At 38.7% G+C, this 26694-nt stretch overlaps 1 protein-coding gene across 1 annotated transcript in view; it reads right to left on the bottom strand.

Moving 5' to 3' along the window:
- myot (myotilin) overlaps positions 1-23515 on the bottom strand; it is a 34803-nt gene extending 11288 nt beyond the window's left edge. The window contains exons 1-11 of the mRNA XM_030145025.1: positions 23464-23515; positions 23110-23278; positions 22944-23006; positions 22700-22841; positions 21957-21980; positions 20890-21009; positions 20578-20800; positions 4619-4829; positions 2294-3222; positions 242-395; positions 42-143 (exon numbers count right to left, since the gene is read on the bottom strand). Of these exons, the coding sequence (XP_030000885.1) occupies positions 42-143; positions 242-395; positions 2294-3222; positions 4619-4829; positions 20578-20800; positions 20890-21009; positions 21957-21980; positions 22700-22841; positions 22944-23006; positions 23110-23278; positions 23464-23471 (2145 nt within the window). The 5' untranslated portion in view covers positions 23472-23515. The remainder of the gene's footprint in view (positions 1-41; positions 144-241; positions 396-2293; positions 3223-4618; positions 4830-20577; positions 20801-20889; positions 21010-21956; positions 21981-22699; positions 22842-22943; positions 23007-23109; positions 23279-23463) is intronic.
- Between the last annotated feature and the right edge of the window lie 3179 nt (positions 23516-26694).

Here is a 26694-nt window from a genome sequence, read left to right as displayed (position 1 = left end):
TGTCAGAACTCAGCTGACAAAATGACAGTTTGCAATTGTACCTGGTCAAGCTGTGAGTCTGACAGATTGTCTTGGTCGAACATGTAGGAGGCATTGTCTGGACCCAGCAGCCTGCGAGCCATTCGCTCCTCATAGGACAGTTTCTGTTAGAAACCAGGCATCCATGCTGTTAATTTATTGCCTTTGTTTTACTCAAATGCATCGTTCCTTCTAACATGGACATAAAGTCTGTAATGGGAACCTGGCTGTGTCTCCTTCTGGCCTCCTTTGAGCGCAGCTTCTTTTCCAGATCCTGGATCAGGGCATCTTTGGAGCCCTGGATGTCTTCATCCGTGGAGCGAGCAGAAGATGGCCGGGGAGCAATGACAGACTTCTTCAGAATGGGCTTAGGAAGGCTGGAGAGGAAAAAACACAAATGCAGAGTGAAAAGTGACACTATAGTATTACTAAACTATAATTAAAGGTAAAAAGTGTACTTTACATTCATTGTACACTATTTAGAAGTGGCACACTTGTACTTGTTCTTTTAAGTAATGACTACATTCAGGAAACATCTGTGAGGTAAACATCCTTTATCCTTATCCCTTACTGAGAAATGGATTTATAGTACAGATTTCAGTGATTGCTTCAAAGTGTCTCGTAACTTTGCTGTGTTTCCTTTACAGTAAAAGCATTTTATCAAGTGATTTACTCCTTCCATGTATATTTATAAAGTTTTAATATCTTTAATTTCTCTTTTCCTGACGGATAAACTGTCTGACCTCTAGATATACTCAAATGTGGTATTAACATGCACCATTTGTAATTTGATCACAAGTACAAGTAGAGAATCCAAGTCACTTAGACCACATTCATAAGTGGTTTCCAACTGAAATTTCAGTTATAAGCACCTGAATCATCCTTTGTTTATGTTGTAGAAGAGCCAATAAAAGGAAAATAAAGTGTCTTCACTGATTCGTCATGTAAATTCATGTATTAACCCACGAGAAAATACTCCACCTTAAAAGCAACAATTAATCTTCATGCTGCACTGCAACTTGCTGTTGTTGCCATCTAATATTATCTAGCAAATCATCTTGTTAATCATTCTTTCATACAATTTCTGTGTTCCATTATATTGCTAAAAAAGCCTATTAAAATTTCCAGCTTGTGTTAAATCTGAAATGCCAAAGGAAATGAAAGCTTGTTTCACCATGTTTCATTTTATTAGATCAGTGTATGTACTTGAAGTGGAAAAATGAGATCCAATCACCGAAGAAGCATGTTAAAATCTCAGCACTAACCCACATGATCTGGTCACAAGAGGACAGGTCCAAGTATGTTATTCCATACCTGTCATTAGAAAGAGTCATCCTCAATCTATCAATCAGTTACCACTTATGATCTGATCTCACTTTCACACTCTATGCAAATAAAAAAGGATAAAAAAAAAACAATCTAATAATCCCAAATCTAATCCAAATAGCATTTCCTTTTAACAGGCTGGTTGTATAATGTTCATTTTATAAATTATCATAAGAGATATCATATCATATCATATCATATCATATCATATCATAAGAGAGAATTATGAATGAAAAGATGTTTTAACCATTAACATTAGATTAGAAATTTAATTCACTGTGACCATCTTTTTTCAAAATGAGTAAATATGTGTTCTTTCAGTAAATTCTCACATAGAAAACATTTAACTCATGTGATTAATCAGCTGACTGACCAATCGTTTGCTGTGTCTCTAGATATTCTGATAACCCATGTAAACACGTGTGGTACAACAGGCTGTGTAGACTGGCGAGGAGACTGAATTAATACTTTGTTTTATTCATGAAAAAAGACATCACTGTGATTTTAGATGAACAGCAACAGAAGGCTCCGCTTCTTCTGTTTATTAGAATGTGTAATATAGCCAATAGCATCATCTGTTGATGATACAACGTAACTTAATTTACACCACAGCAGTTGATGGAAACCCACATAATTCACATTTTCATGCATAACTGTCCTCACAGTTGGTGTGAGCAATAAGGCTAGCTAGCTCTAAAGTGATTAACAAATGTGATCTGAGTGATCAGATCTCAGTGTGTCCTCAATATGCCATCACTCTCTTAGAGGTTTCCACTTGTGATCAAACCATGAACAAATGTCAAACTATAGCACGACATAGCCTTACGTAATAAACTACTGTGGATAAAACATATTAAAGCTATTCTTTATGACTGCCATGTTGCTGTGGAACTCATGCAAGGGAAATGTTTGTAGAAATGCACATGTGAGCATGTGCAGTTGGACTCACATGTTTGGAGTCCCTTTGTAGTTGGCAGGCAGGGAGACCACAGTAGGCTGTACTCTGTTTATATTGTTGGGCTGATGGAGAGAGGAGGGAGGAGAGAGTGGGGTGTGGGGCTGGGATGGGGACACTGGGACATGCTGCTGAGGAATGGTGGCAGGTGAGGGGGGGACCCTGGTGGGGAGGAGAGGGCTGGAGGGGTAGAGTGGGGAACGGGAGGGGGAGATGTTGGCACTGGGAGACAACTTAGAGGAGGAGTAAGGGGAGAAGGAGGACTGGGAGGGCAGGACAGAGCAGAGGTATGCAACAGGTGCTGACATGCTGTCCTGGTTGGCTGGCAGGGTGGCACTGCCCAGGCCTGTGGCACTGGGAACACTAGGGGTGAGGGTGATAGTGGAGCGCATGGTGTTGCGGGGAACAGTGGAAGTGGAGGGTGGGGAGAGGCTGGCAGTAGGACTGAGCAATGTGGAGGTGGAAGACAGAGGAAGAGCAGCAGAGGAGGCTGGGGTGGAAACAGGAGAGCTGACGCTGGAGGAGGAAGGGGAGGACTTGCTGGTACCATTGGCCTGACTCTGCACCTGGGTAACAGACTGACTCTGACTCTCACTGAGACTCAGGGACTGAAACTGTGACTGAGTCTGGGATATGGTTTTAGACACTGATTGAGCTTGAGAAAATGCCAGGCTCTGTGTGGACATCAATTTAGTCTCAGCAGCATTTGAAGTATTCTGGGAACTTATTATGTTCTGAGAGGAGTTAGTCTGGGTCTCCTGGGACTCCCTCAGCACACTCTCGTAGCTGGGAGCCTGAAAGGCCGGTTGTGACTGAATAAAATGTCTTGGTCGCTCATAGTTGAAGGCGCTGGGAGGGAAAGCACTGGGAGTGAAGGTAGGAAGGTCTGACAGGTTCATGTTGTTGCCTCCTGACTGGGAGGTCTAAAACAGACAAGAAAAATGTCAGGCATAGAAAAATATACCATTTTTGAGCCAAACAAAGCAGAGATAACAACAGCTAATTACAGGCACATCAAACACTCAGTGTGAGCATGGTCATGTACAAACCTGAATTCTGCACTGATTTCTGTTATGTGCTGGGACCGGGTCCTTTGGTGATATTAGCTAACTCCAATATAATGGTCAACATCCATGATAATGATTTGTACATTGATTTATATGTAGAGGACTTGTGACTGTTTTTTATGTAAAACTATCCTTGTTCCCAAGACCTTCAGTGTCTCTCTTCTACTCTTACTTCTGCAACACTGCAGCACTAGATACCATTCATTCATTTATGTTCGGAACCTCTTAATCCTCCAGAGGGTTATGGGTAGGGCTGGGTATCATGGCCAATTTCCATAATCGATTTGATTTCGATTAATAAGGTTCTGAATCGATTGATCACGATTAGATTTGATTCGATCCAATATCAATTCGATTCAGTATTAATTGATTGATTCAAATTAATTTAGTGTAATTTTGAGTTGTAACCTGATTATCTGACTACTGCAGTCATGCAACACATCAATACTGGTATCAATATTGATATTAGAAAGGAAATAAATATGACATTTCAGCAGGGAGTAGCTGAATCTGCTCTTAAATAATGAACGGGACAGAAACATTCCCATGTTTCTACAGTGGCTCAGAACGAGCTTCTTCGTCATCTTTGTTCTGTTTTATGGCTGGTGGCTTCTACTCACTGGGGGGGGTGGCGTAGCGGTCAGTCATTGTCACTTTACTATTCCTCTAACCCCATACTCAGCCATAGGTGATAGTATGGATCCAAGTTATTATTCCACGAACGACCGGCTTCCACGACTGACCACGGGGAACCTCTGGCAGCCAGTTCCTTCACACTGTGGGTTCGAGTTTGAGGCCGGGGGGACCGCCAGCGGAGGGGTTTTCCCCACCCTTCCTCCGCTTCTTTTCTGCGCCAGAGCCGTCACGAGCGAGACCAAAACCCCCAGGGGTTCGCAAGACGGAGCCGCTCGCGCTTCCACGTAATCCTGGTCTTGCTCTGAAAAATCGATCTCATCCACTGTTAATCGATTACGCAAAATTAAAAAGAAATTGATCTAAGATCGATCAAATCGATTTTTTTTACCCAGCCCTAATTGTGGGGGTGCTGGAGCCTACTCCAGCTACCACCAGACAAAGGTATGGTAGACCCTGGACACTGTGCCACCAGGTCATCACAGGGCTGACGATGAATGAATGACTGAATGACCAACGACCAGTACCCAGCACCATATTTGTTTACTTATAAGCATTATGTGTATGACACAGGAAAAAGTAGAATCATTTACAGTACAGTGTGAATAAATGCTCTTACAGTGAAACTGAGCTTGCTTGGAGTGAACAGTTTAGGTGTTGGGGTTTTCTCCTTGACTTGGGCAGGTGGTGGTGGTAGAGGAGGGCTTGGTGAAAAGGCTTGGATCGTGACTACTGATGAGCTTTGGCCTTCTGAACTCAGAGTACACTCCTCTTGGCTGCCACTAAAGGGCTCTTCAGAGGAGTGGTTGGCTGGCTGAGGCTCTGGGAAACTGACAGATAGATACACAGCAAAATGTTAGGAGGGATAAAAACAGAATCAGATCAACAAGTACCAAGATACAAGCTTCTATTTTGCTTAGGAAGGTTCCTAACAGTGAAAAAAATCTAATTTGCAGCCACAATGAGTCAGTGAAATTATCTAACTTAAATGCTAGAAAAACGAAATTAACTCCACTTTCATTCATATCTCTTTTAGCACAAGATACATTGGATCATCAGGCAAGGCCATAGTACTGTCCCACTATTCCTTGCTACACCAACTTCTAAACCAATGGATTGGTTTACTTTTACTGTTATTTGACATTTTCCATCACATGTAATACCTAGACATTTAAGTTGTAATATTCTTATATGTGCTGAACTTTAAACATTTATTGTGTGAACTATAAAATACTTTTGCAAAATGATCAAAATAAGGGCTAAACATGTTATTTCCTCAGTTTGAGTATTGGATTCAGTTTTGTATTGCTGGCTTTTAGAAATGCAGTGAATTAATCTTATTTCAGGTGTAAATGTTGAAACCATTGCCTTAATAAAACATGATAAGAGTGCACTTTAAGAAGTCAAATTTTCCATTTTCAATTAAAGTCAAGAAAAGGTGGTAGGGGAAAAAACCCATTTCTTCAAGTTTTCTTCATCTGTTATATAAATAAGGAAACAATGTCTCCAAAAGATCCAATTCATAAGCTTTCCCGTGCTTTGGTTCATTCGTTGGCAGATAAAGACAGTGTTGACATCTGATAACAAAATAACCACAAAGAAAAATTCTAACTTGGTTGAGACGTTGGTGTTGTGTACAACATAAAGCATTTACATTATCTAGTGAAATCCATGTTTTAAAAAACACATAATGCATCAACGTTATCAGCCAATTATACCAGATCACTGATAAAATACTTCAGCCAGTCTTGACTAAAACCAGTATCTTCCAAAATGAGACTGCAAATTCCCACAAAGGGGCTACCTGAGTATTTTCAAAACTAAATGATTACGGAGACAGACTTTAGAGGCTTTTTGTATGGAGATTCATATAGAGGCTTTTAGTAAACACAGTAAACTCAAATATGGATTAAGTATAATCACCTTAATTAAATCACTTTGTGTTGAGTTGGTGACTTGGTGCTCTGTGTTGTGTACATGCTAACATCTCATGTAAAGGCTGGGGCTAATTTTCATCATTTCTCAATCACTATAATTCCACCAATGGGTAATTCAGTCCTGATTCTGAGCAGCTTATGTTTATAAAGCTGGACACTTCACTGTGGTTTTACTCCAATCTATACAGACTAATAATGGGTTATTCAACCATTACACTGGTGAAAAAATTATGAAGGTATGTCTGCCATGGTGCAGAGGGAGTATTTAATGGACATCGCAAATACATGAGGTGCTCCTGTTTCAGCACACTCGAAGACTGGCTGCTCCCCGACTATATAGGAAAGAATGTTGTTCCTATGACTACCATGTAGTCTGGGCTACGCAGGGGCATAATGACAATAGCAGTCTGTCTCCTCACTCGCTTTTACTCACACAGTTACTTTAACACACTCACTCCCTGTTTGTCTACATTTCTGTCAGTCTCTTTACGGCACAAGACACTTTTAAATGTAGACAGCAGCATCAGTTGGCAAAACAGTTAAGATCTCTCTTACAGCAAAGATCTGAAACTCTTTTAACCAAAGCTATGGAATATCCAGTGTATACAGGGCAGAAGTGGTCTACATGTAGTTAAACTACTGGCTTGTCAAGTTAGTTAAACTACTAGTTTCATCAAGTGGTTCAAGTACTTTCTGTAGTACTTAACTTTTTGCTATGTACAATTGGATATGGAATACAATTATTAGGCCGTAAAAGAAATGTACATGTTCCACTGTTTCCGCTGGTAAGGTTTTGCTACCACACCATACAAAAAAATCATCACCGTCGTCTTACTACTTATTATACATATGTATAATATATATAATAGGTCAGGACAAATGTCCTGCCCTCTCAAATGAAAGTTTGCGAAGATTCAGTAGGTAGGGAAAAGGTAAATGAGTGTTAAGTTTGAGCGGTCCGTGCCATGCGTACCCTTTGTGAGGTACCGCCCCATATCCCCCACCACCACCTATTAATAAGTAGGACAAAAACCGTCCGACCCCCCCAGGATTACACACTGCCACAGGATCAATTCCACAAGAAACACTGTGGTCTTATTTTTATTTCACCTTTAACTGAAGCCCATTTGACCACATATTTTGCAAAAAACTCAACAGAGTGGCTGTTTTTTGTCCTTTTTGAATCCTTTTTTTAAATTTTATACACTACCAGTCAAAAGTTTGGACTCACCTGGCTTTTCTTTATTATCATAACTAATTTACATTGTAGATTCTCACTGGAGTTATCAAAACCATGAAAGAACACATATGGAATTATGTACGTAGTTAAAAAAAGTGCGACATAACTCAAAGCATGTTTTATATTTTAGATTCTTCAAAACAGCCACATTTCGCTTTTATTACTGTTTTGCACATTCCAGACATCCTCTCGATGAGCTTTATGAGGTAGTCACCTGAAATATTTTCCAACATTCTTGAAGGAGTTCCCAGTGATGCTGAGCACTTGTTGGCCATCTGCAGTCCACCTCATGTCATTTAAATGAGAAGGTGAGTCCAAACTTTTGACTGGTAGTGTATAATTTCACATCGCATGAACATTGTCAATGTGTCATTTTGTAAGCAGTTTTATATAATCTGACTAAATTCTCCCTAGTGCAGCTTTAGTGTAGTTCAGTCTCTTCCAGTTTTAGGTCAGTCTCTAAGTTGTACTTTGAAATTATTTTCCCCAACATTGACACTGTATTCTAGGGATTGGCAGGTTTTTTTTGTCTGAGGAGTCCTTTTTGGCTAGAAAGTGAAAAACAAGTGTCTTGATTCCTCAAGGTGGTTACTCTATAACAGACTATTTAGAAAACCTTGGTAAAGAATATATCTAGAATAGGGATGTAATCAGGGCCAGATTAACACTTCATTGTACCCTGGGCAACAATATTCAAGGGCCCTATCATCACAACCCCAGGATCCCTATAATCTGGCAAAATACAGAATAAGTTCCAGGAATATATGTAAATATACCCCATACTTCAATATCTAACTATCATCAAATGCATTTTGATGTACAAATGTGTAAATGCTCGTAGAACTACAAGTGCACCACTATAGCCTCTTGTCAAGGCCACTCACTTGCATATGATATGAAAACAAAACACATTAGCATCAGTATAATCTAAAATTGATCCACTACATTAGAAAGAGAGGGAAGTGTCCTCCATTTTCACAAAAAATAAATAAGAAACCATTTCCAAAGTATCCAGTATATATTTAAGAACACTTTTTGCCAACACAAATGTATTGAATCGTCAGAAAAAGCCCACAGACAAAACACAAACATAATCTGATAGACTCAGATATGAATTTTAACTCTTTCCCCGCCAGAGCATTTTCCAGTGAGTTGGTAGCCAGCGCCAGCCTTTTTGGTCATTTTCACTAATCTTTGGAGGCTCACTGAAAATGTTGTGTTAGGAGTATGTGAACACTGAATACATCAAAAGAAAGAACAGAACTTCAACTTTTAAACACAAAAAACGATTTTATTCTATCTTCATTCGTTCGTGAGATATGAATATTTGAATATTGGTCATTTTCAGGAAAAAAATGAATTTAGAGCAAAAAACTGAGAAAATTGAATTTTTTCAAAGACATTGATTTTCAAGATAAAACTGATTTCCTATTTACATTTTTGACTCTTTCTTCTTTACCAACCGTAACACTGTATTCAAAATCACAAAATAAAATAATTATAACAACAATAACAATAACAAACAGCTCTAAGATATTCCATCATTCCGCAAAATGTTAGTGGAATCCACACCAAACTTTAGACCAAACATCTTCTAAAGCACCAGGTTCCTTCTAAACTTTACACTTTGACATACATCAGTTATAAGTAACAACATATTAGTTTAGCTTTTTGATATAAACACTTCAATATTCCTCATTTTCAAGAAAAAAAGAAACAAATTCACTAAATACTGCAGATTTCTGGCCTTTCTTTGGCTGCACCACATCCTCCTGTTGGACCACCTGCTGTGTTTGATCTGTAAATAATTATATGGACATGTAGTTATTTATCTTTGGATGAATATATGTATTTATTTATTTATTTCATACAAAAGCTAAATCCAACAGTGTCTTACCTCTGTCCCTGCTGACATTCTATAGCTGAATCTGTTCTGTGTCCTCAGTTTGAATCTGAACTCACTCTAACAGATGAACACTAGCTGTCCTTTGTCTTGTCCCACGTCTGGTTGTCTGTCTTCTCCTTGAATGTCCCCTAGAAATGTCTCTTTTCTCTTCCTCCTGTCTGTCATTTTCTCCGTGTCGCTCCGTGCCCCCCCCCCCCCCCCCCCATCTCCGTGTCGGACCTGAGCCACTCCGTGTTTCCCGTGTCCGTCTCCCTCACCTTCTATTTCTCCGTTCCTGTCTCTAAATGGTTCTTCTGTAGCTCCATCTCATATTGAACTGTCAGACTCTGTCTCCATAATCATCTTTAAGGCTTTTGAAACTGCGCGCGGTTCCTGCACAGTCTGCACTTCCTCATTCAGTGACTGCCGCTGGATGTGTTGCCATGGGATACGGAGACTCCAGTGCAAAAAGCGTTTAAACCCGTCCTTCATTTTTCCGAAAAAAACTGCTTAACTGTTTGTTTTTGGACTAAGGAAAGTATTTCACATGATCCGCAACACCTCCAACTATAGCATAACAGTGAAAACACGGATTGACGGAAAATCTCGTCATTGGCGAAGAAAGTGTCATACCCGCAGCCAGACGTTAGTCTGGTCTCGTCTGTCTTTTATGTTTTGTTTGTCGTTTCCTGTTTTATTTTGTTAAGTTTCCCCTCATGTGTCTTGTCTGTCGTCTTTACTTCCTGTTCCCTGTTCTCCCTGACCTCTTACCTGATTACCTCTCTCCGCCCTGATTTGCTCCACCTGTGTCTAGTTGTCTTCCCTCCCTTTTGTGTATTTAAACCCTGTCTCTTCCCTCAGTCAGACGCCAGTTTGTAACTCTTGTAGTTCTTACCAGCGTCTTGACCTCGTTTGTTCGTTTTGTCTGCCTGTTGTGACCCTTTTTGGATTCCTCGGTTTTTTGCCTACTGCCTGCTCCCTGTCGGTTTTTGTCTGCCTCATTGGATTTCCTGGTTTCAATCTTCTCGCCCTGACTTTCTGGTACGTGAGTATTTGTCTAGCCCTTATGTCCTGTTGCCTGAGTGATAGCCTGCCTGTGCATGACCTGTTTCCGTCCCTGACCTCCCTTTGCTTTTCCCCAGTCGGGAAAAATACCCCAAACGCCGCTCGGGGAGACGGGCTGCCGCCCTCGAACCGGAGGACGAATCAGAGGAGGATATCTCCAACCTTTATCCTCAAGATTCCTCAAGGTTTTTGGACTGACCAATGAGGAGAGGGTCTCAGCTCACGGTCACAGACAGCAGGAGCAGGGTTTCTGTGCAGTGCAATAGCTCCGGACAGCGGACAGTTTCATTTATAAGCAAAAGATAACCAGATATTTTCGTTATGCCCGAGCTACCCAGGGCCCTTCAGACATCGCGGGCCCCTGGGCAATTGCCCAGTTGCCCATATGGTTAATCCGGGCTTGGATGTAATGATTACCAGTATAACGATAAACCACAGTAAAATTCACGGTTAGTATTTACTGTTTAAACTCTAATTATCATGAAAACCGTGTTTGATTACCGCACTTTGAGAACTCACGATACTGCTCATTTCCTAAAAAGCAGCAGCACTCCAGGTGTGCATGCACAGTTTGCAATGTTTGGCCTCTAAAAACATGGCAGAAGGCACCTGCACGAACAGCGCTCCAGAGATTCGGGGACAGCGGGCTCCCGTACGGACCCAGTCCAAATGCACAAAGAGAGAGAGAGAGAGAGAAAGAGAGAGAGCGAGATGTATGGGACGGAGATACACACGACCCAGCTCAAACCCATGGACCCGGTCCGAGTGCATGCGTACCTCCGTCCCATACGTCTCTCTCTCTCTTCCCACCTCTAGTGCAGATACCTCTTAAGGCCATGAGTTTGGCACCGTTAATGCACATTTGAATGTTTGATGTTTACATGTTAATATTTTAATGTTTCTTTCAACAGAAAGTACATTGTGCATGTTATTTGTTTGTTTTTTTTTTTCAAAATGCAACTTGGCTAAATTATTTCAGTGTGTATATACATACTTTCTGAACATTTTGAGCAGATTTCAACAATACCGCAATAATAATGATAACCGTGATAATTTTGGCCATAATAACCGTGATATGAAATTTTCATACCGTTACTTCTCTAATCTAGAATAATTAAATCTTTTGGTGGATGTACAAAATTAAACTACGTAACAGTGACAATTTGCTATTCTTCTGTATTCACTACATTCAATGTTTTTCAACCTTGTGGGGTCGTGACCCCACATGGGGTCACTGCAGCTTGGCCCAGGAGAAAAAAATCGCAGCCCGGCCTGAGAGAAAACAACATAGCTTAGCCCATGAGAAAACACCGTGACTCCACCTGGGAGAAGACATCACAGCCTGGGCCAGCAGTCTCACCACCCAGTAAGAGTCACTGAAAGCCAGGGGAGACAATAGCAGAGTCGGCATTGGTCTTCAAATTCTTCTCCGCTTTCAGCTGTCTCCATGTTTCAAAAGCATTTCCTATACGTATCCTTGTTTTGTTTCTCCCTTTGTCACAAGGTATTTGGGAATAATTAGAAGCCTTTTAGGTTAGTAACATTAGACATTAATGATCAGAAATGTTCATAGCTGCACCTCAGTGGGAACTGGCAACCTGGATGCTGAAACACTAGTGACTTGATGATTGGGAGATGGGTGACGGGTGGAGCATCAGACCAAAGCACAAAATGACAACATAAACATTTAGGGGCTGACACTTAGCTTTTCAAATGCAAATATTCTGACTGTCAGTGATATCAGTATTTGAAATGAACATGATTCCTTAATGTCTGGTGACAGTCAGGGCCATTTTAGGATTACTTGGAACATAATTCTTACATACAGCACTTTTAAGTATATTTTCAGTGAGTTGACAAATGGATCACAAATTACCTCATTCTGTTGGCTAGTTTCAGAATATGCACATGCCTTACAGACAAATAAGCAAATAACAAGATCTGACTGAAAAAGATTTCAAAGACAGGTTACAAAAAATAAACAGAAACTAGAAGCACTCGGAGAGCGCAGACCTCCGCCAAGGCTGATCAGTGCCCCCCCCCCCCCCCCCCCCCCCCCCCCCCCCCCCCCCCCCCCCCCGTGGGCCCCCCCCATCACCACCAAAATTTAATCATTTCTTCCTTATCCCATTTCCAACAAACCCTGAAAATTTCATCCAAATCTGTCCATAACTTTTTGAGTTATGTTGCACACTAACGGACAGACAAACAAACAAACAGACAGACAAACAAACAAACAAACCCTGGCAAAAACATAACCTCCTCGGCGGAGGTAATCAGGCCTGTACAGTATAAGGATCATCTACATTGCTCACAGTTGTTGAAATGTTGATATTTAATGCTTGATTTTGTGCTAAATTCAAATATTGTGAGTCTGTCAGTGTCTTTATCAGCATGTGGTGAAGCTTTTAATGGTACTCTGTGTATATGTCAGACATACTGCTGTGATAACCTACGACTCTCTCTGTGTGACTGTGTGTGTTTGTATGATCAAATGGGCAATGCTATATTTGTCTTGGAATTTGGACATCAGCTGGCAGGTGCAGACACTCTACTGTTGACCCCACCCTCCAGATACATATGCATATGGACGTAATGCCTGCACTAAATTGTGCAGACAGACAGAGCAAGCTATTCTGCTTCTATGACCGACAACAGCAGGCAGGACATACACTATAAACACTGAACAGAATCTACTACAGTAATAATGATGGAAATGGAACGTAATTTCAGTTCTGAGAAATCAGCCTCACCAAATTACTGCAAAGACCGACTGAATCCCAAACAAAAGTCACAAACGAAAAGTAACATTAAAACATAATAGATAGCCTAGATATAAAAATTTTAGTTGAGGAGATTAAATATTTACCAAATCTACAATGTTCTTATAAGAAGTTCAACCCCACAGAAGCATCCAATCTTCAGTTGCTCTTCCTCATCCAAAGATCAAATCGGTATAATAACTGAAACTGGATAAACTTCAAGTTGGACAAAGAACCTCATCATGACCTTAACTCCCAGACTACTGCCAACAGTTTCTGAACAACTGCTGTTGTATGTAGCCAGAGGAGGGGATGTAGAAGTAGAGAGGGGGAGAGGGGGCGGGGGGTGTTTCTGAAGGGCACGGACGCCATGTCTGCATTTCACATTACAGATGAGCTCATATCTCTGACCACCAATATAGAGTGGACGCATTACAGAAAGCCTAACATACTTCTGACCAGTGAAGCAGTCTGTGGGCTTTAATGTGAGCCCAAGTATCAAGTTAAAAGGTACAGAACACGCTCTTAAATGACATTCTACACCTCACATTTCACTTTATATCAATTATTTTAATCTGACATAAATTATTTTTAGCAGACAGACTATTTCATATTCCTAATTATTTAATCATTTACTTATGGTGCCATACCTATCTTGTCCAGAAGCTACTACGTCATAATTCCACCATTCTGACTTAAAATCCACACATTAGTAGCTCTTATCCTGCATATTGGTATTACTGTCTGACAATACCTCAATAGAAACAAATTTATGGAGCATGTCAAGCTAATGCTAGTAATAAACTGTATTTGCATAGTGCCTCCGGAACAAATGCAGCTCACGGTGCTTCACGAAAACGAAATTATAAGTTTTTCACATTAAATAAACAGAAACTTAATGGTACTGCTTCTACCATTGCAATCAGTGTTGGTTACTATTTTAATCACTATACAATATGGCGAGTATTAATCTTTTTTCAGTTAACTTGCTCATGGCTAGCGGATTAGTTAGACTAATTAAAATGAGGCGTAACATAGTATTTCCCTCCTCGCCTGTTTGAAAGTTCAGAGCCAGATGACACTAAACCCCAAAATAGAGTCCACTTTCCTAGTGCTCTAAACATAGTTTCACCTTTTTAGGCGGACATAGCATATTAAGTTTCCATGAAAGAAACTAAGGAAGGAAATTCAACCAGTTTAAACATTAACTTCAAAACGGAGTATTATGTTGGTTTAGAGATGCGGCTGCAAAATGCGAAAAAAAAAAAAAAAAAAAAAAAAAAAACTCCGTCAACCAGGTTGAAAACGTCCACACTACCACTGCGAAACAAACAGAGGACTAGATCCTTACCTTGCTTAAATACCTGCAGCTCCCTGCGTTCCTACTTTTGTACTTTGTGAGTGGACTTGGATCCGGTCTGAGTGAGTGGACCGAACTCTGACAGGCTGAAGTGCAACAGGTGACACCGCGCGCTTGACAGGGGAGTGCGTGGAGACGTGACGGAGCGTGCACTGTTTGATTGGTGCAGACTGACAACAGTTGACCATGTCACCGCATCTGCAAAATCGCTACGCCAATTCATCCGCGACATAGGATTAATACGCACAAAACTGATTTACATGGTAGTATAATGTGATGGAAATATTTGTATTTTCTTTAATTTACATGAGTTTCTATTTTTCATCTGGACTTTTTAAGCTTAATTCTAAATTTGCCCATTCGCTTCTACTGCATCTTCAGAGTGATAGTGACCTCTCCTGGACATAATATAGTACTACATAGGAGTGTCACTTTCTATGCCACAGGTGTCAAACATGCGGCCCGGGGGCCAAATCCGGTCCGCCAAAGGATCCAGTCTGGCCCGTAGGATGGATTAGTGAAATACAAAAATTACACTGAAGATATTAACAACCGCGGATGACAAAATCCTTTTAATTCTGATTCCACATAAAGACCAAAAGATATTACGTAGGTCAGACCAGTAAAATACTATCATATTAAACCTATAAATAATGAAAACAGCAAATTTTCTCTTTGTTTTAGTGTAAAAAAATGAAGTTACATGAAAATGTTTAAACTAAAAAACTGTTATTTTACAAAAAATGTGAATAACCTGAAATGTCTTAAGATAAATAAATGCAATTTTACCAATATTCTGCCTGTTATTAAATGTTTTGTGTATTTGTAATTGTAATGTAAGTTGTAAATGATAAACTGATAATCTGAGGCATAATATTGTTAAAATTGCAGTTGTTTTTCGTAGGACATTTCCAGTTGTTCATGTTATTCTGATTTTTGTAGATATTAACATTATCATAATTTAATTTTACTTTTTTCCACTGTTATTATTTTACTGGTCCGGCCCACTTGAGATCATATACTTGAGAGCCACCACCACTGGGGGCCAGCTGCCGGGCCAGGGGCCACCACCACTGGGGGCCAGCTACCGGGCCAGGAGCCACCACCACCGGCGGTAAGCTACCGGGCCAGGAGCTACCACCACCGGTGGCCAGCTACCGGGCCAGGAGCCACCACCACCGGCGGTAAGCTACCGGGCCAGGAGCTACCACCACTAGTAGCCAGCTACCAGGCTAGGCCAGGAGCCAAGCTAACACAGGAGACATGGCAACTAAAAAGCTTGCAGAAGACATGGAAGAAGTTAAGAAGTCTTTGAACTTTATGTCTGAGGAACTAAGCAAGGTGGCAAAACAACAGACGGGACTACTGGATTTAATTGAGGAAATGCGGAAATTGAAGGCGGTGATCAGGGAAAAAGACAAGAAAATAGACGAACTGGAAAGAAGAGTAGACGATTTGGAGCAGTGCATAAGGATGGATGATCTAATGATAACAGGACTAAAGACAAACCATCGCACTTATGCAAACATCACAGCAGGTGACAAGGACGGTGAGGATGCATCAAACACTGAATTACACTCTCTGGAGGAACAAGTTATTAAGTTTTTAAACAGCAAAGATATTCCTTTACACCGTAAAGATATAGCTGTTTGTCACACCTTACCCCAAAAACAGAGTAAGAGGCCAAACATTATTATTCATTTGGTGAGTAGAAAACAGAAGATTGAAGTGCTTAAGCATGCAAAAAAACTTAAGGGCACAGGGGTGTACATAAATGAAAATTTAACAAAGAGAAATGCTGCAATTGAAAGACAAGCAAGAATCTTGAAAAAGGAAAAAAAAATCCAAGACACGTGGGTAAGAAACTGTAAGGTAATGATAAGACTAAATGGTACTCCTGAACGGGCGAAAGTTATTGTTATTAGAGACATAACTGAGCTTGATCAATACAAATGAAAATGAAGAACAAAGTACAGAGGTGGACCAGTGGAGATATGTCATATCTGATTTTTGTTGTGATGGAGCTATGAAGTCAATTACTGTTGGGGACTGAAATATGAGAATGTGTGAATACACTGAATTTAAGTCTTTTGACTTTCAAGATCACAAACCCTGTTTTAGAGAATGATATTGATCCAGAGACCCACTTCTACCAGAGCATTAAAACAACATGTGAATATTATTCAGAAGACAAGTATAAGTCCAAAATTAAGGGTTTTTCGGTGATTCGCTTTAATAGTAGGAGTCTCTATAGTAATTTTGATAAAATTAAAGATTATTTGCAACAATTTCAGCATAAATTTAGTGTAATAGCAATTTCAGAGACTTGGCTGAGTGATGAGAAAGGGTTACATGATGAATTAGAAGGATATGAAATGTTTTGGCAAAACAGAGCCAATCAAAGAGGAGGGGGCGTGGCCCTATTTGTATTAAATGATTTGAAATGTAAGATAAATGGTGACTTTACAATTGCTATAGACAATCTGATGGAATGTGTAACGGTTGAAATTAAGATGGAAAAACACAAAAACATATTTCTTAGTTGTATTTACAGGACACCGGGGTCATGCATTGAGAAATTTAATAAGGTGATTACTGATTTATATGAAAAATATTGTGATAAGGTGATTCTGGTTTGTGGTGACTTTAACATTGATCTACTGAAATGGAATGAACATGCAAAAACGGCAGAATTTGTAAATACTATGTTTAGTTTGAGTTTTCATCCAGTAATTACAAAACCAAGTAGAATCACATTGGAAAGCGCAACATTGATTGATAATATTTTTACAAACATTATTGATGGTGAAATAACGAGTGGTCTATTTCGGACTGACATAAGTGATCATTTGCCAGTTTTTGTACAACTGGAAATGAACAACAAATTATCTTTACCCAACTATAAGCAAAAACCTTGTTTGGTTAGAACAAAGTCACCAGGAGCAATTATGGCCTTAAACGAGGAACTAATAAATTATGACTGGCATGACGTTTATGTAGATGATGTTAATGATTCATATAATGCTTTCTTAGACATATTCCTGACATTGTACAACAGACATTGTCCTGTGAAAGAATATAGGCAAAATTTTAAAAAGAATAAGAAACCATGGTTAACTACGGGATTGGAAAGGGCTTGTAAGAAGAAAAACAGGCTCTATAGGGAATTTCTGAAGCACAGAATGAAAGAAAAAGAGAATAAATATAAAAGATACAAAAATAGATTGACAGCAATCATAAGAACACATAAAAAGCCTATTATGATCAGTTGTTGGAAATACACAAAAATGATATTAAAGGCACTTGGAGAGTGTTAAATGATATGACTAAAAAAAGTAATAAAAAGGATTTTTCTACATATGTTGTTAAAACTGGTGACACTGTGATGGAAAATATTGAGGACATCGTGAACATATTTAATGACTTTTTTGTTAATGTCGGTCCAAATTTGGCAAAAGATATTACCAAGTGGGAAAATGTCCAAGGCTGTTGCGATTCTTTATAAAACTCGAGACTTGTTAAGCAAAAAATGTTTGCATATATTGTATTGTTCATTTGTAATGCCATATATGTCATACTGTGTGGAAATATGGGGTAATGTGTATAAAACTAATATAGACCCGATAATTAAACTTAAAAAAAAAAGCTATTAGAATCATAAACAAAGCTGGTTATCTCCAATCAAGTAATCCACTTTTTGTAGAATCTGGTTTACTAAAATTTTTTGATATTGTGTATTTAGAAACAATGGAATTTATGTTTCGCGTTAAAAGTAAAAACCTTCCTTTTTGTATTCAGAAATTTTTTTAAGTTAAGAGAAGGACATTATAATTTAAGAGGGATGTTTGTGTTTGAAAAATGTAAAGTAAGAACAAACATTAAATATCACAGTGTTTCAGTTATTGGTGTCAAGCTATGGAATGAATTGAAGGATGAAGTGAAACTGTGTAGCTCACTGTCGAGTTTCAAAAAAGACTTTAATTTGTCAAATAATGAAGGGCTATAAAAGTAATATGATTACAAAATGACTTATAACACTGAATGTAGTATAATTTGTGTTTAAGTATTTACCTGCTGCAACTTCAGGTGTGGACTTGGACTAAGGATGTGAATAGGAGAAGCAGAAATAAGCCTCCGGCCTCAGCTTCTTCCTTTTTTCAGTTACAAAATGTGTTAATTTTATGTTTGTTTGTTTTTTAATATGTATGTGTTTTGCTTTGTTGTTTTTTTTTTAATATGTATGTGTTTTGTATTTTGTATTTAACTGAAATAAACATTCATTCATTCATTCATTCATATTGGGCTGAATGTGGCCCCTGAACTGAAATGAGTTTGACACCCCTGTTCTATGCTGTCAAAGGGCTAGTTTACACCAAGTTTTAGACTGGGTTATAGTCAGATGCTTTACCTTCTCTGCAAACACAAAATGTTCTATTATACACAGTCTCACTTGCAGACTATTGAAGTTTCACTAGCTGATTTTCTACTTATTCTTCATACTTAGGGGTCCAGAGAAGTGTTGGGAGGTGCACTTCTGCTACGAACAATTAACATTCATTTTTTATCAGTATAAGTTTGTTCATGTTTGTGTAATTAGCCCTGCTTAAGAATGTCAGGAACTAAACAGCTTTTGTGCAGCAGATACTTTTAGACATCTAACTGATCGGAGTATTAACAGCTAAATTCAAAGATTATGTGTCTTTGTGAAATTGGTCTCATGTCCATTTACCGTCTTTTTTTCTAGAGCTTTCAGTCAAATCAAATGTTCCTCAGCAGCAAATGGTGAATGCTTAAATCAATGCTAGGGGTGTAATGGGGAATACAATCAGACATTTTCTGATACACATACTGGATTCCCATCTTTGCGTATTTATCTATATTGAGTAATATAAAATCAATTAAAAAAAGAAGAAGAAATCGATAAAAGGGTTTAATCAATAATCAGCATACTTCACTGTGTGGAGGGCACTGGGACCATTCTGCCATAAAGCAGCATCAGGCTTCACTTTATACACTTTCTAATGCACTGGCAACTTGGTAAAAATACTGATGGTGTAATATACCAAAGTTCTGACAGTGTTCATTTTTATAAAGACTTATTTTGTCCACTGATAATGTAATGAGGTACATGTTTTAATCATTAGGCATTATTAGAGTTTATAAGTTGGGGTCCCATTGTTGTCTGTGTGTAGATTGGTAATTATTTACATTGATAGTGACACGCTAAACTAAACTGAACTAAACTGAACTAAACTAAACTAAACTAAACTAAACTAAACTAAACTAAACTAAACTAACAGTTGGGAGGAAGGGCCAATGTGGTAGTTTCAGATCACCACCTTAGAAATATGTAAATAAGATGCCGTCTGCTGAAATTCCTCTTGAAAAGGTAAACCCAATTGTGTTATGCTGCACTGACTGTAAAAAGACCACACTATTATGATTATGATGATGATTATTAATGTAACAACAACAACAACAATAACTAGAAAAGCACTCAGAGAGCGCAGACCTCCACCAAGGCAGATCAGTGCCCCCGCCGATCACCACCAAAATGTAATCATTTGTTCCTTGTGCCAGTACCAACATTTCCTGAAATTTTCATCCAAATCTTTCCATAACTTTTTGAGTTATCTTGCACACAGAAAGACAGACGGACAGATGGACAAACCAACCAATGCCGGCAAAAACATAACCTCCTTGGCAGAGGTAATAATAATAATAATAATAATAATAATAATAATAATAATAATCATAATAATAATAATAATAATGTATAACAGTAGGCAATATTTTTGTCAATAATTCTTCAAAATAGAAAAAACAGTTTTGGTACTGAAAGACCATAATGGGCCTAAAAACTAGAATGAAAGAAACAATTTATTCAGGTTTTGCTTATTATATGCAAACAAAACAGTAAAGATAGACAAAATGTTATTAAAGTGAGTCGTTCAAAGCTTGACAAGATTATTTTTACTTTTTCATTGATTTTCCAGTTTCATTATTATAATTCCAATTATAATTCCTTTTTTGCAGTTCATGCAATGAGATGATACAATTCCAATGACCAAATTAACTCATTCAGCTACAGAATGCAACACATTGTGGGTATAATATCTGTATGTTTCATACATATGTATATGTCTGAATGTGTGCCTCTTGGGACCACTGACCAAGACTGCTGAATAGTCCTAAATCTGCTTCACATCAAGGAAGCAGATTCAGATCCACTCTTCAATAGCTAAAGTTCAACCGCTATCACCAGGCAAAGTCTGGAGACTGTCTATTTTTCTGTCTAGTTTCATTGTGTGTGGGTGCTGTATACTGACTCTGCACTGGGGATGTTGCCTTCCAGGAGGGTGTCGGGCCACTCTGGAGGGGGAAGAGTCACACTTTCAGGCAGCACAGGGGGAAAGTCCTCGCTGCTCTTCCTGGAGGAGGACGTCTGGACAGATGCACACTCCTGCTGGAACATGGCCTCCTTTTCCTCTCTGATGATGGAGTCCATTTCCTGTTGATGGACAGCCTCCACCTCCAGCTGTTCCTCCAGGTCTGTGAGTACAGGTGCACAGCATCACATGATGCATACCCTTCAGGGTGACTGTCACCCAAATGTAAATGCATCCAGATGAAAAGCCCACCATTGTAAACCTCCAGGATGGCTGAGCAGGAGACTGTGCCAAACGGGTTGAGGGCCACACATTTAAAGAGGCCGGAGTCTTCTGGAAAGGCCTCGGTGATCACCAGTGTACACAGTTCCTCTGCACAAACAAAACCATGTGAACACACATTGATTAGTCACAATACCACATTTATCTATATGAAGATTTTCCTCTAATGCCATAAAAGCTTTAGATAGTTTACAAATCTGAAAGAGGTATAAAAAGATCATGGGACAATATTTAATGTCACATGGGCTTAATAATTTCTTCATGCACCTTCTCTTCATCTCCACTAGATGCTGCTGATGCACTAATTTGCAAGATGTTTTTACTGTTATACCACTATATTTTAACACTACAGTTATGGCATATCAAAATAACACCTTAATTTCTTCTTTCATTCATTATTTGCCAAATCCTCACACTTTGAGCTCCTGACCAGTGTGTTGAAGGATACATTAGAAACTTGAAAACTCACAGATTACTAGTTACTCTAACTTTTCTAACCACTTAATGCAACTTTTGATAAACAACAAACTTCTATTAAAAGGCCTTCAGTATGACTTGAACATTTTATTATTTTTGATTTTACAGCATAACTGACAATAGAAGTGTCAAGTATGTAGATGCAAACAACTAAATCTTTAAGTAACTGAAACCTTAAACCAAGTCTATATTAAGTTCCAATTCCATTCTGACTGTTACAGAAACTCAGTCATACATTGATCTAAATTTTAAATATACTGAAATAATAAACAATATATAGAGTGATATAAATGAACAAAAATAATTGCCCCACTCCTAAAATACTGTTTTCAACAGAGTAAATTATATAACTCTCCTCGCATTTTTTGTAGTACCAATGACTGAAATAATAACTTACATTTGGATTCATAGCTGTAATTTAATTATATGCTTTTTTCTCACTTAACAATTACAATTACAATGATGTTATCATTTAAATTTATAACATCATATGTAACTGCTTCCTGAACCCCATACACTGAGAACCACCATTATTTGTAAAACAATATTCTTTTACTCACCTGGCACTGATGCTGAGCTGGCCTCTGAGAAAGTAGCAAAAAGAGAAGCAGAAGTTCTAAAGTTATTTCTACTGTAGTGAAATTTATTTTGAAAATGTACCAAAAAATTGCAAAATTACATGACAAAATTCCAAATTTAGTACAATGAAGCTCAGTCTGTCTGATGACTCCTGAAATGATGATTGCTCATTCATTAATTCCATTATTTGTCTGTTTTTTCTTTCTTTGTTTTATTGAGCAGATGAAAAATGTGAATTTCTCACAAAGGAACAGTGAAGTTAATCTATATCTGTTTCTTTAGGTGTTTGATCTATGTAACTGCATTAATGTAAAATGATTAATTCACCTACTTAGTGTATTAGTGAACTTTACTATCATGTCAGTAATAATTCTTCATCTCAGGCATAATGTTAACTTTCTTTGTTTGTGTAGTGTTATAGATTTTGTGTTTTATTTATAAATCTTTCAGGCCTCATATCAGTACATATTGATACCATATTGAGACCTGCATTCCTATACTACTCCTTTGACAGTTATAAACCCAACATTTGCAGATGACAGTGAAACCAGGGATCTGTGGATGGCTGCAGATCCCTTTAATATATTGGATATAATAATATGCTGATGTAGAAGTCATACCCCAGGAACAGAAAAGATATGAATCCTCATTTAACCATTTAAGGGTCTTGTGATTTTGCCTCATGGGCTGAGGTTGAAGTCATGTGGTTTCTCTTTAAACTTACTCTTGCGTAGTATCCTAAAATCATCTGAGTCCAGTATTTGTTCATCCTCTCTGTACCACATGACCTGCAGTGGCGGAGTCCCTCTCAGTCTGCACTCCAGGACCACCAGCTGGCCTTTCACTGTACACATGTCATGGAGACACTGCACAGAGATGCAGAACACAAAGACAGTTAACATCAAATTCATTTTCAGTATGTGTTTTATGATGCTGCTATGTAAAAATACATAACTGAAGGGTTTCACCTTAACAAAAGTAGGGGCCACTCCATTCCCTGAATACTGCTGATTGGAGATGGGACTCTGAGTCTGGAGATGGAGAAAATGTTAAATTTTACTCATTCAAAATCAGTATCTTTTAGATTTTTCTGTACCTCATGTGTATCAGTGTGAACTGAGTAGCTACTGTTACCCTCTGAGGACTGACACTCAGTGGTTGCACTAGGCTGGAGTGTCTCTGCGCGAGGACGGCTGAGGAGGAGGAGCAGGTAGCGGAGCGAGAGGAAACCTCTCGAGAAGATGAAGATGAAGATGAGATGGTCAATGACATGGTGCTGGTCTTCTTCTGCACCCTCTGGATGCTACAGGGTTGTAACAGATTATAAAACACTGTTGTAATGTAATTGCCTGTTATTTGTAATTGTTTACTGTCAAGGACATTTTGTCTGCATTTGTATTTGGTATTTGTACAGCTTGCAGCCTTACACTATACTGAATGTTTTTTAAGTTTTACATTGTTAAAGTGAGTTTGTGTGTCTTAACTTACTGTGCCATGTTTCAGGCGTACCAGGAGGCAGTGACACAGGTTGTTTTTACACTCTGCAAACACAGAAGCACATGCTTGTTACACTTAAAGTACCTCTCATAGCAATGCCAGAAGGTAGAAGCCACCACAGATTTTAGAACACCTGCAAAAAGAGAAGAAAAGAAAGCTGAAAAAAAGCCTGTGGTATGTTCGCAGACATGCACTGATGGAAAACTGATGCTGTACGTATTGGATCTATGTTTGTAATACATATGTGCTAAAATCCAGCACAATGCAGCACGTTATTCAGCAAAAGAATAGGGCAGATTACAGCATAACATGTTTCAGATTTTATTCAGGGTAGATGCCATTTGCAACCAGGTGTTAACAATACTACTGGGTTACTTACACCCAACTGGGTGTATATAATGGCAGATGCAAACTGAATTTGTGTGTCCATAAGTGTACAATTTAAACTTGCATGTTGTATGGCTATAAGTCATTGCAGACCATTTTGGCAGTGAGACAAAGTCACTCTTGAACTGTATGTGACATTTGCACTCAAGTACAAAGCCTTCTAACAGAAAGCTTTTCTAACACATAGATTAACATAACCTGACATTTTGTTACCTAAACCTAAATATTGAGTTCTACTGCCTAAACCTAACCAAACTGCAATGAAAATAAATTCTAACCCATATGCAGCAATCAAGTCAAGTGTCCCAGGGGGCACAGATCTGTTAGATAGCAAATGAAAAAACAAGACATGAGTCATCAGCAAAATAAGACAAAGGATTTTTTTTTTTTTTATATTTAAGCTGGATGAATAGCTTCCTTTTAAGAGCAACATAATAAAAGCCATAGATCTATTTTTGTTTGTTGGTGTTGTTGTTGTTGTTGTTGTTGTTGTTGTTGTTTTTAAATCTCCTTTTACTTAGTTGGTCATCATGACCTGGTCCAGTCTGAATTTGGTGTTTGGCGAACCTAGTCTCACATAGTCATAACCCTAACTTCACATGTTTATAGGTAGGTCTGGCACCATCCATTATCATTCTAGAATTATGGTCATGACCCTCTGGCTTGTTTTGCTAGATTGTATTTCTTTTTGTAAATCACACTTGTTTTGTGCTATGCACAGAACACAGCCTTTGCTGTCTTTAGTGTCAGGGTAGAACATGTTTGCAAGTGGAGGAGTGAGCTGTGGTATTAACCCATAAAGACCCAGTGTGACTTCTGTGGTAGTTCCCAAAGGAATTTTTTTTTTCTCTCTATTTAACTTTTCTTAAGTGATTTATCACCATTTATTCTAATGTTATCCTCTGTATTTTGCTAATGTTCAGTGAAAATCAATTATTTTCTTGCATTTAATTTACTGATCATGCAGATGTTCATTAAAACCCAGATTTAAGTTGAGGGTTATTATATCCAGACCAGGTACTCTAAAGTCGGTACTATCCTGTAATGGAACCAGGCTCCAGGAATAACCTGGTACCCGAGTTAAGTTGAGCTGGAACCATATAGTGGAAATGTGGTTACTGAAAACTAAATTGAGATTATGAGCAATGCAATGAACATAATGGGCACAAGGGTCTTCTTCTCTGTTATTCTGGCCTGTATGCCTGAATACACACCACTCATATTCATGGCTCCATCATAACCCTGTCCATGGCATTTTGATAGATCTATTTTGTTTTTCTCTATAGAGCCCAGTATTTTGTTATCAAGCTTGGATGCTGCTGATGAACCAGCAGTTGCTTCAAAACCCAAAAACACTTCATTGATCTGTATATCTGTTGCCATAACTATGTCATTCTTAACGACAGTTACGTATATAATGGTAAACCCGGCTCAACTGGTCTATCTTTAACACATCTTGTGTTGTGTCCATGATAATGCAATAAAATGGGGTATCCTTTATTTCATCAATTATGTCACCTTTCACCTTCTCAACCAAAGCATGAAGAGGAGACCTGCTGCTTTCATTTTCAGTGTCCGATATGTCCCTTTGAAGCGTGGGTTAGGAGGGGTGCTGCTGGTCAAGCACCAGGACTGGGTCTTCCCTGGAGCACCTAGCACCTGTCCTAACATCACTGCTGTACAGCCATGAGACAAATAAGGGCATATAAGTTTGGAGTTGGGGTAACTACAATAACAGTTGGCTTGAATCACTGCTAGCAGTTTTTTCTAATTCATCTCCAGTAGGATTAGGATTCAGATGGACAAAAAATGTGTCCAACTTTTGTAACTTGGCTTTTTCTTGCTCTCTCTTCTCCTTTTTTTCTCCATTTTTTCACTCCATTTTTATGCCTATATGAACTACCACTCATTATTACAATAGCTTAGATCCATATGCTTGCACTCTCTGTTGACTAGTGATTGATGATTACATTGGTGGACGGCTATTGATGATGATCTTACCCAAAATACATTTGGAGACAATATCGGCAATCCATTTGTAAATTTGCACATTGCAAAGTTAACTGTGAGAGTGAATATGAAACCAGCCACGCAACACACAGTTTTATGCAACGTTTTGAATAAACCTACAAGACCAAAGTCAATCTTCTAAAATTTTTTACTAACCATAACTCAACAAGGCTGGGGCAACCTATATAATCACAAACACATATAGGTTTAGTCATCGTATTGCCCGCGCTCATTAAATTATCGCAGAAAGATTTGAGCGTGAAAAAAATTCATTTCTTTGGAAGATGGGGTTGGGCCTGCTCCTCCATTCCTGGGACCCCCAAGACCCGGGCCGGGGGAACACTGCCCCCCCAGCCCCCACTGAAGCCCCTGTGTACGAACATTCTGTTATTACCCTCTTGTTATTTTTCCGTAGATAACAAAATAAAGTAAAGTAAGGTAGACGTTTGAGGAGCATTGATATATGAAGTAATGTGATGTCAAGTGAAATGATTAAAATATGACCAGCATGTGTTTCATGTGTTAGGGATCATGCGCTGTCCATGGTGCTGAATTACGCAATCCTGTAGAGAATATAGGGTGAAAACACTGACCTGCACTGTTAAACAATAAAAATTAGGAGTCATAGTAAGACATCAAATGAAGAAATTTGAAGTAGAAGATATAAGAATAAGACAAAGATACAAAAGAATAATAGAGAGAGCTGAATGTTAAAAACACTAACCGTCCATCACTGAGTGCCTAACCCTAACTGTCCATCACACATATCCTCTCCATCACCCTGATCCTCACCACCCTGTGAACTCTGCATTATGTCATCCTAGG

This window comes from Sphaeramia orbicularis, chromosome 10 (genome assembly GCF_902148855.1).
Source record: "Sphaeramia orbicularis chromosome 10, fSphaOr1.1, whole genome shotgun sequence".
Classification (NCBI taxonomy): domain Eukaryota; kingdom Metazoa; phylum Chordata; class Actinopteri; order Kurtiformes; family Apogonidae; genus Sphaeramia; species Sphaeramia orbicularis.
This window is presented reverse-complemented; position numbering and strand designations above follow the sequence as displayed.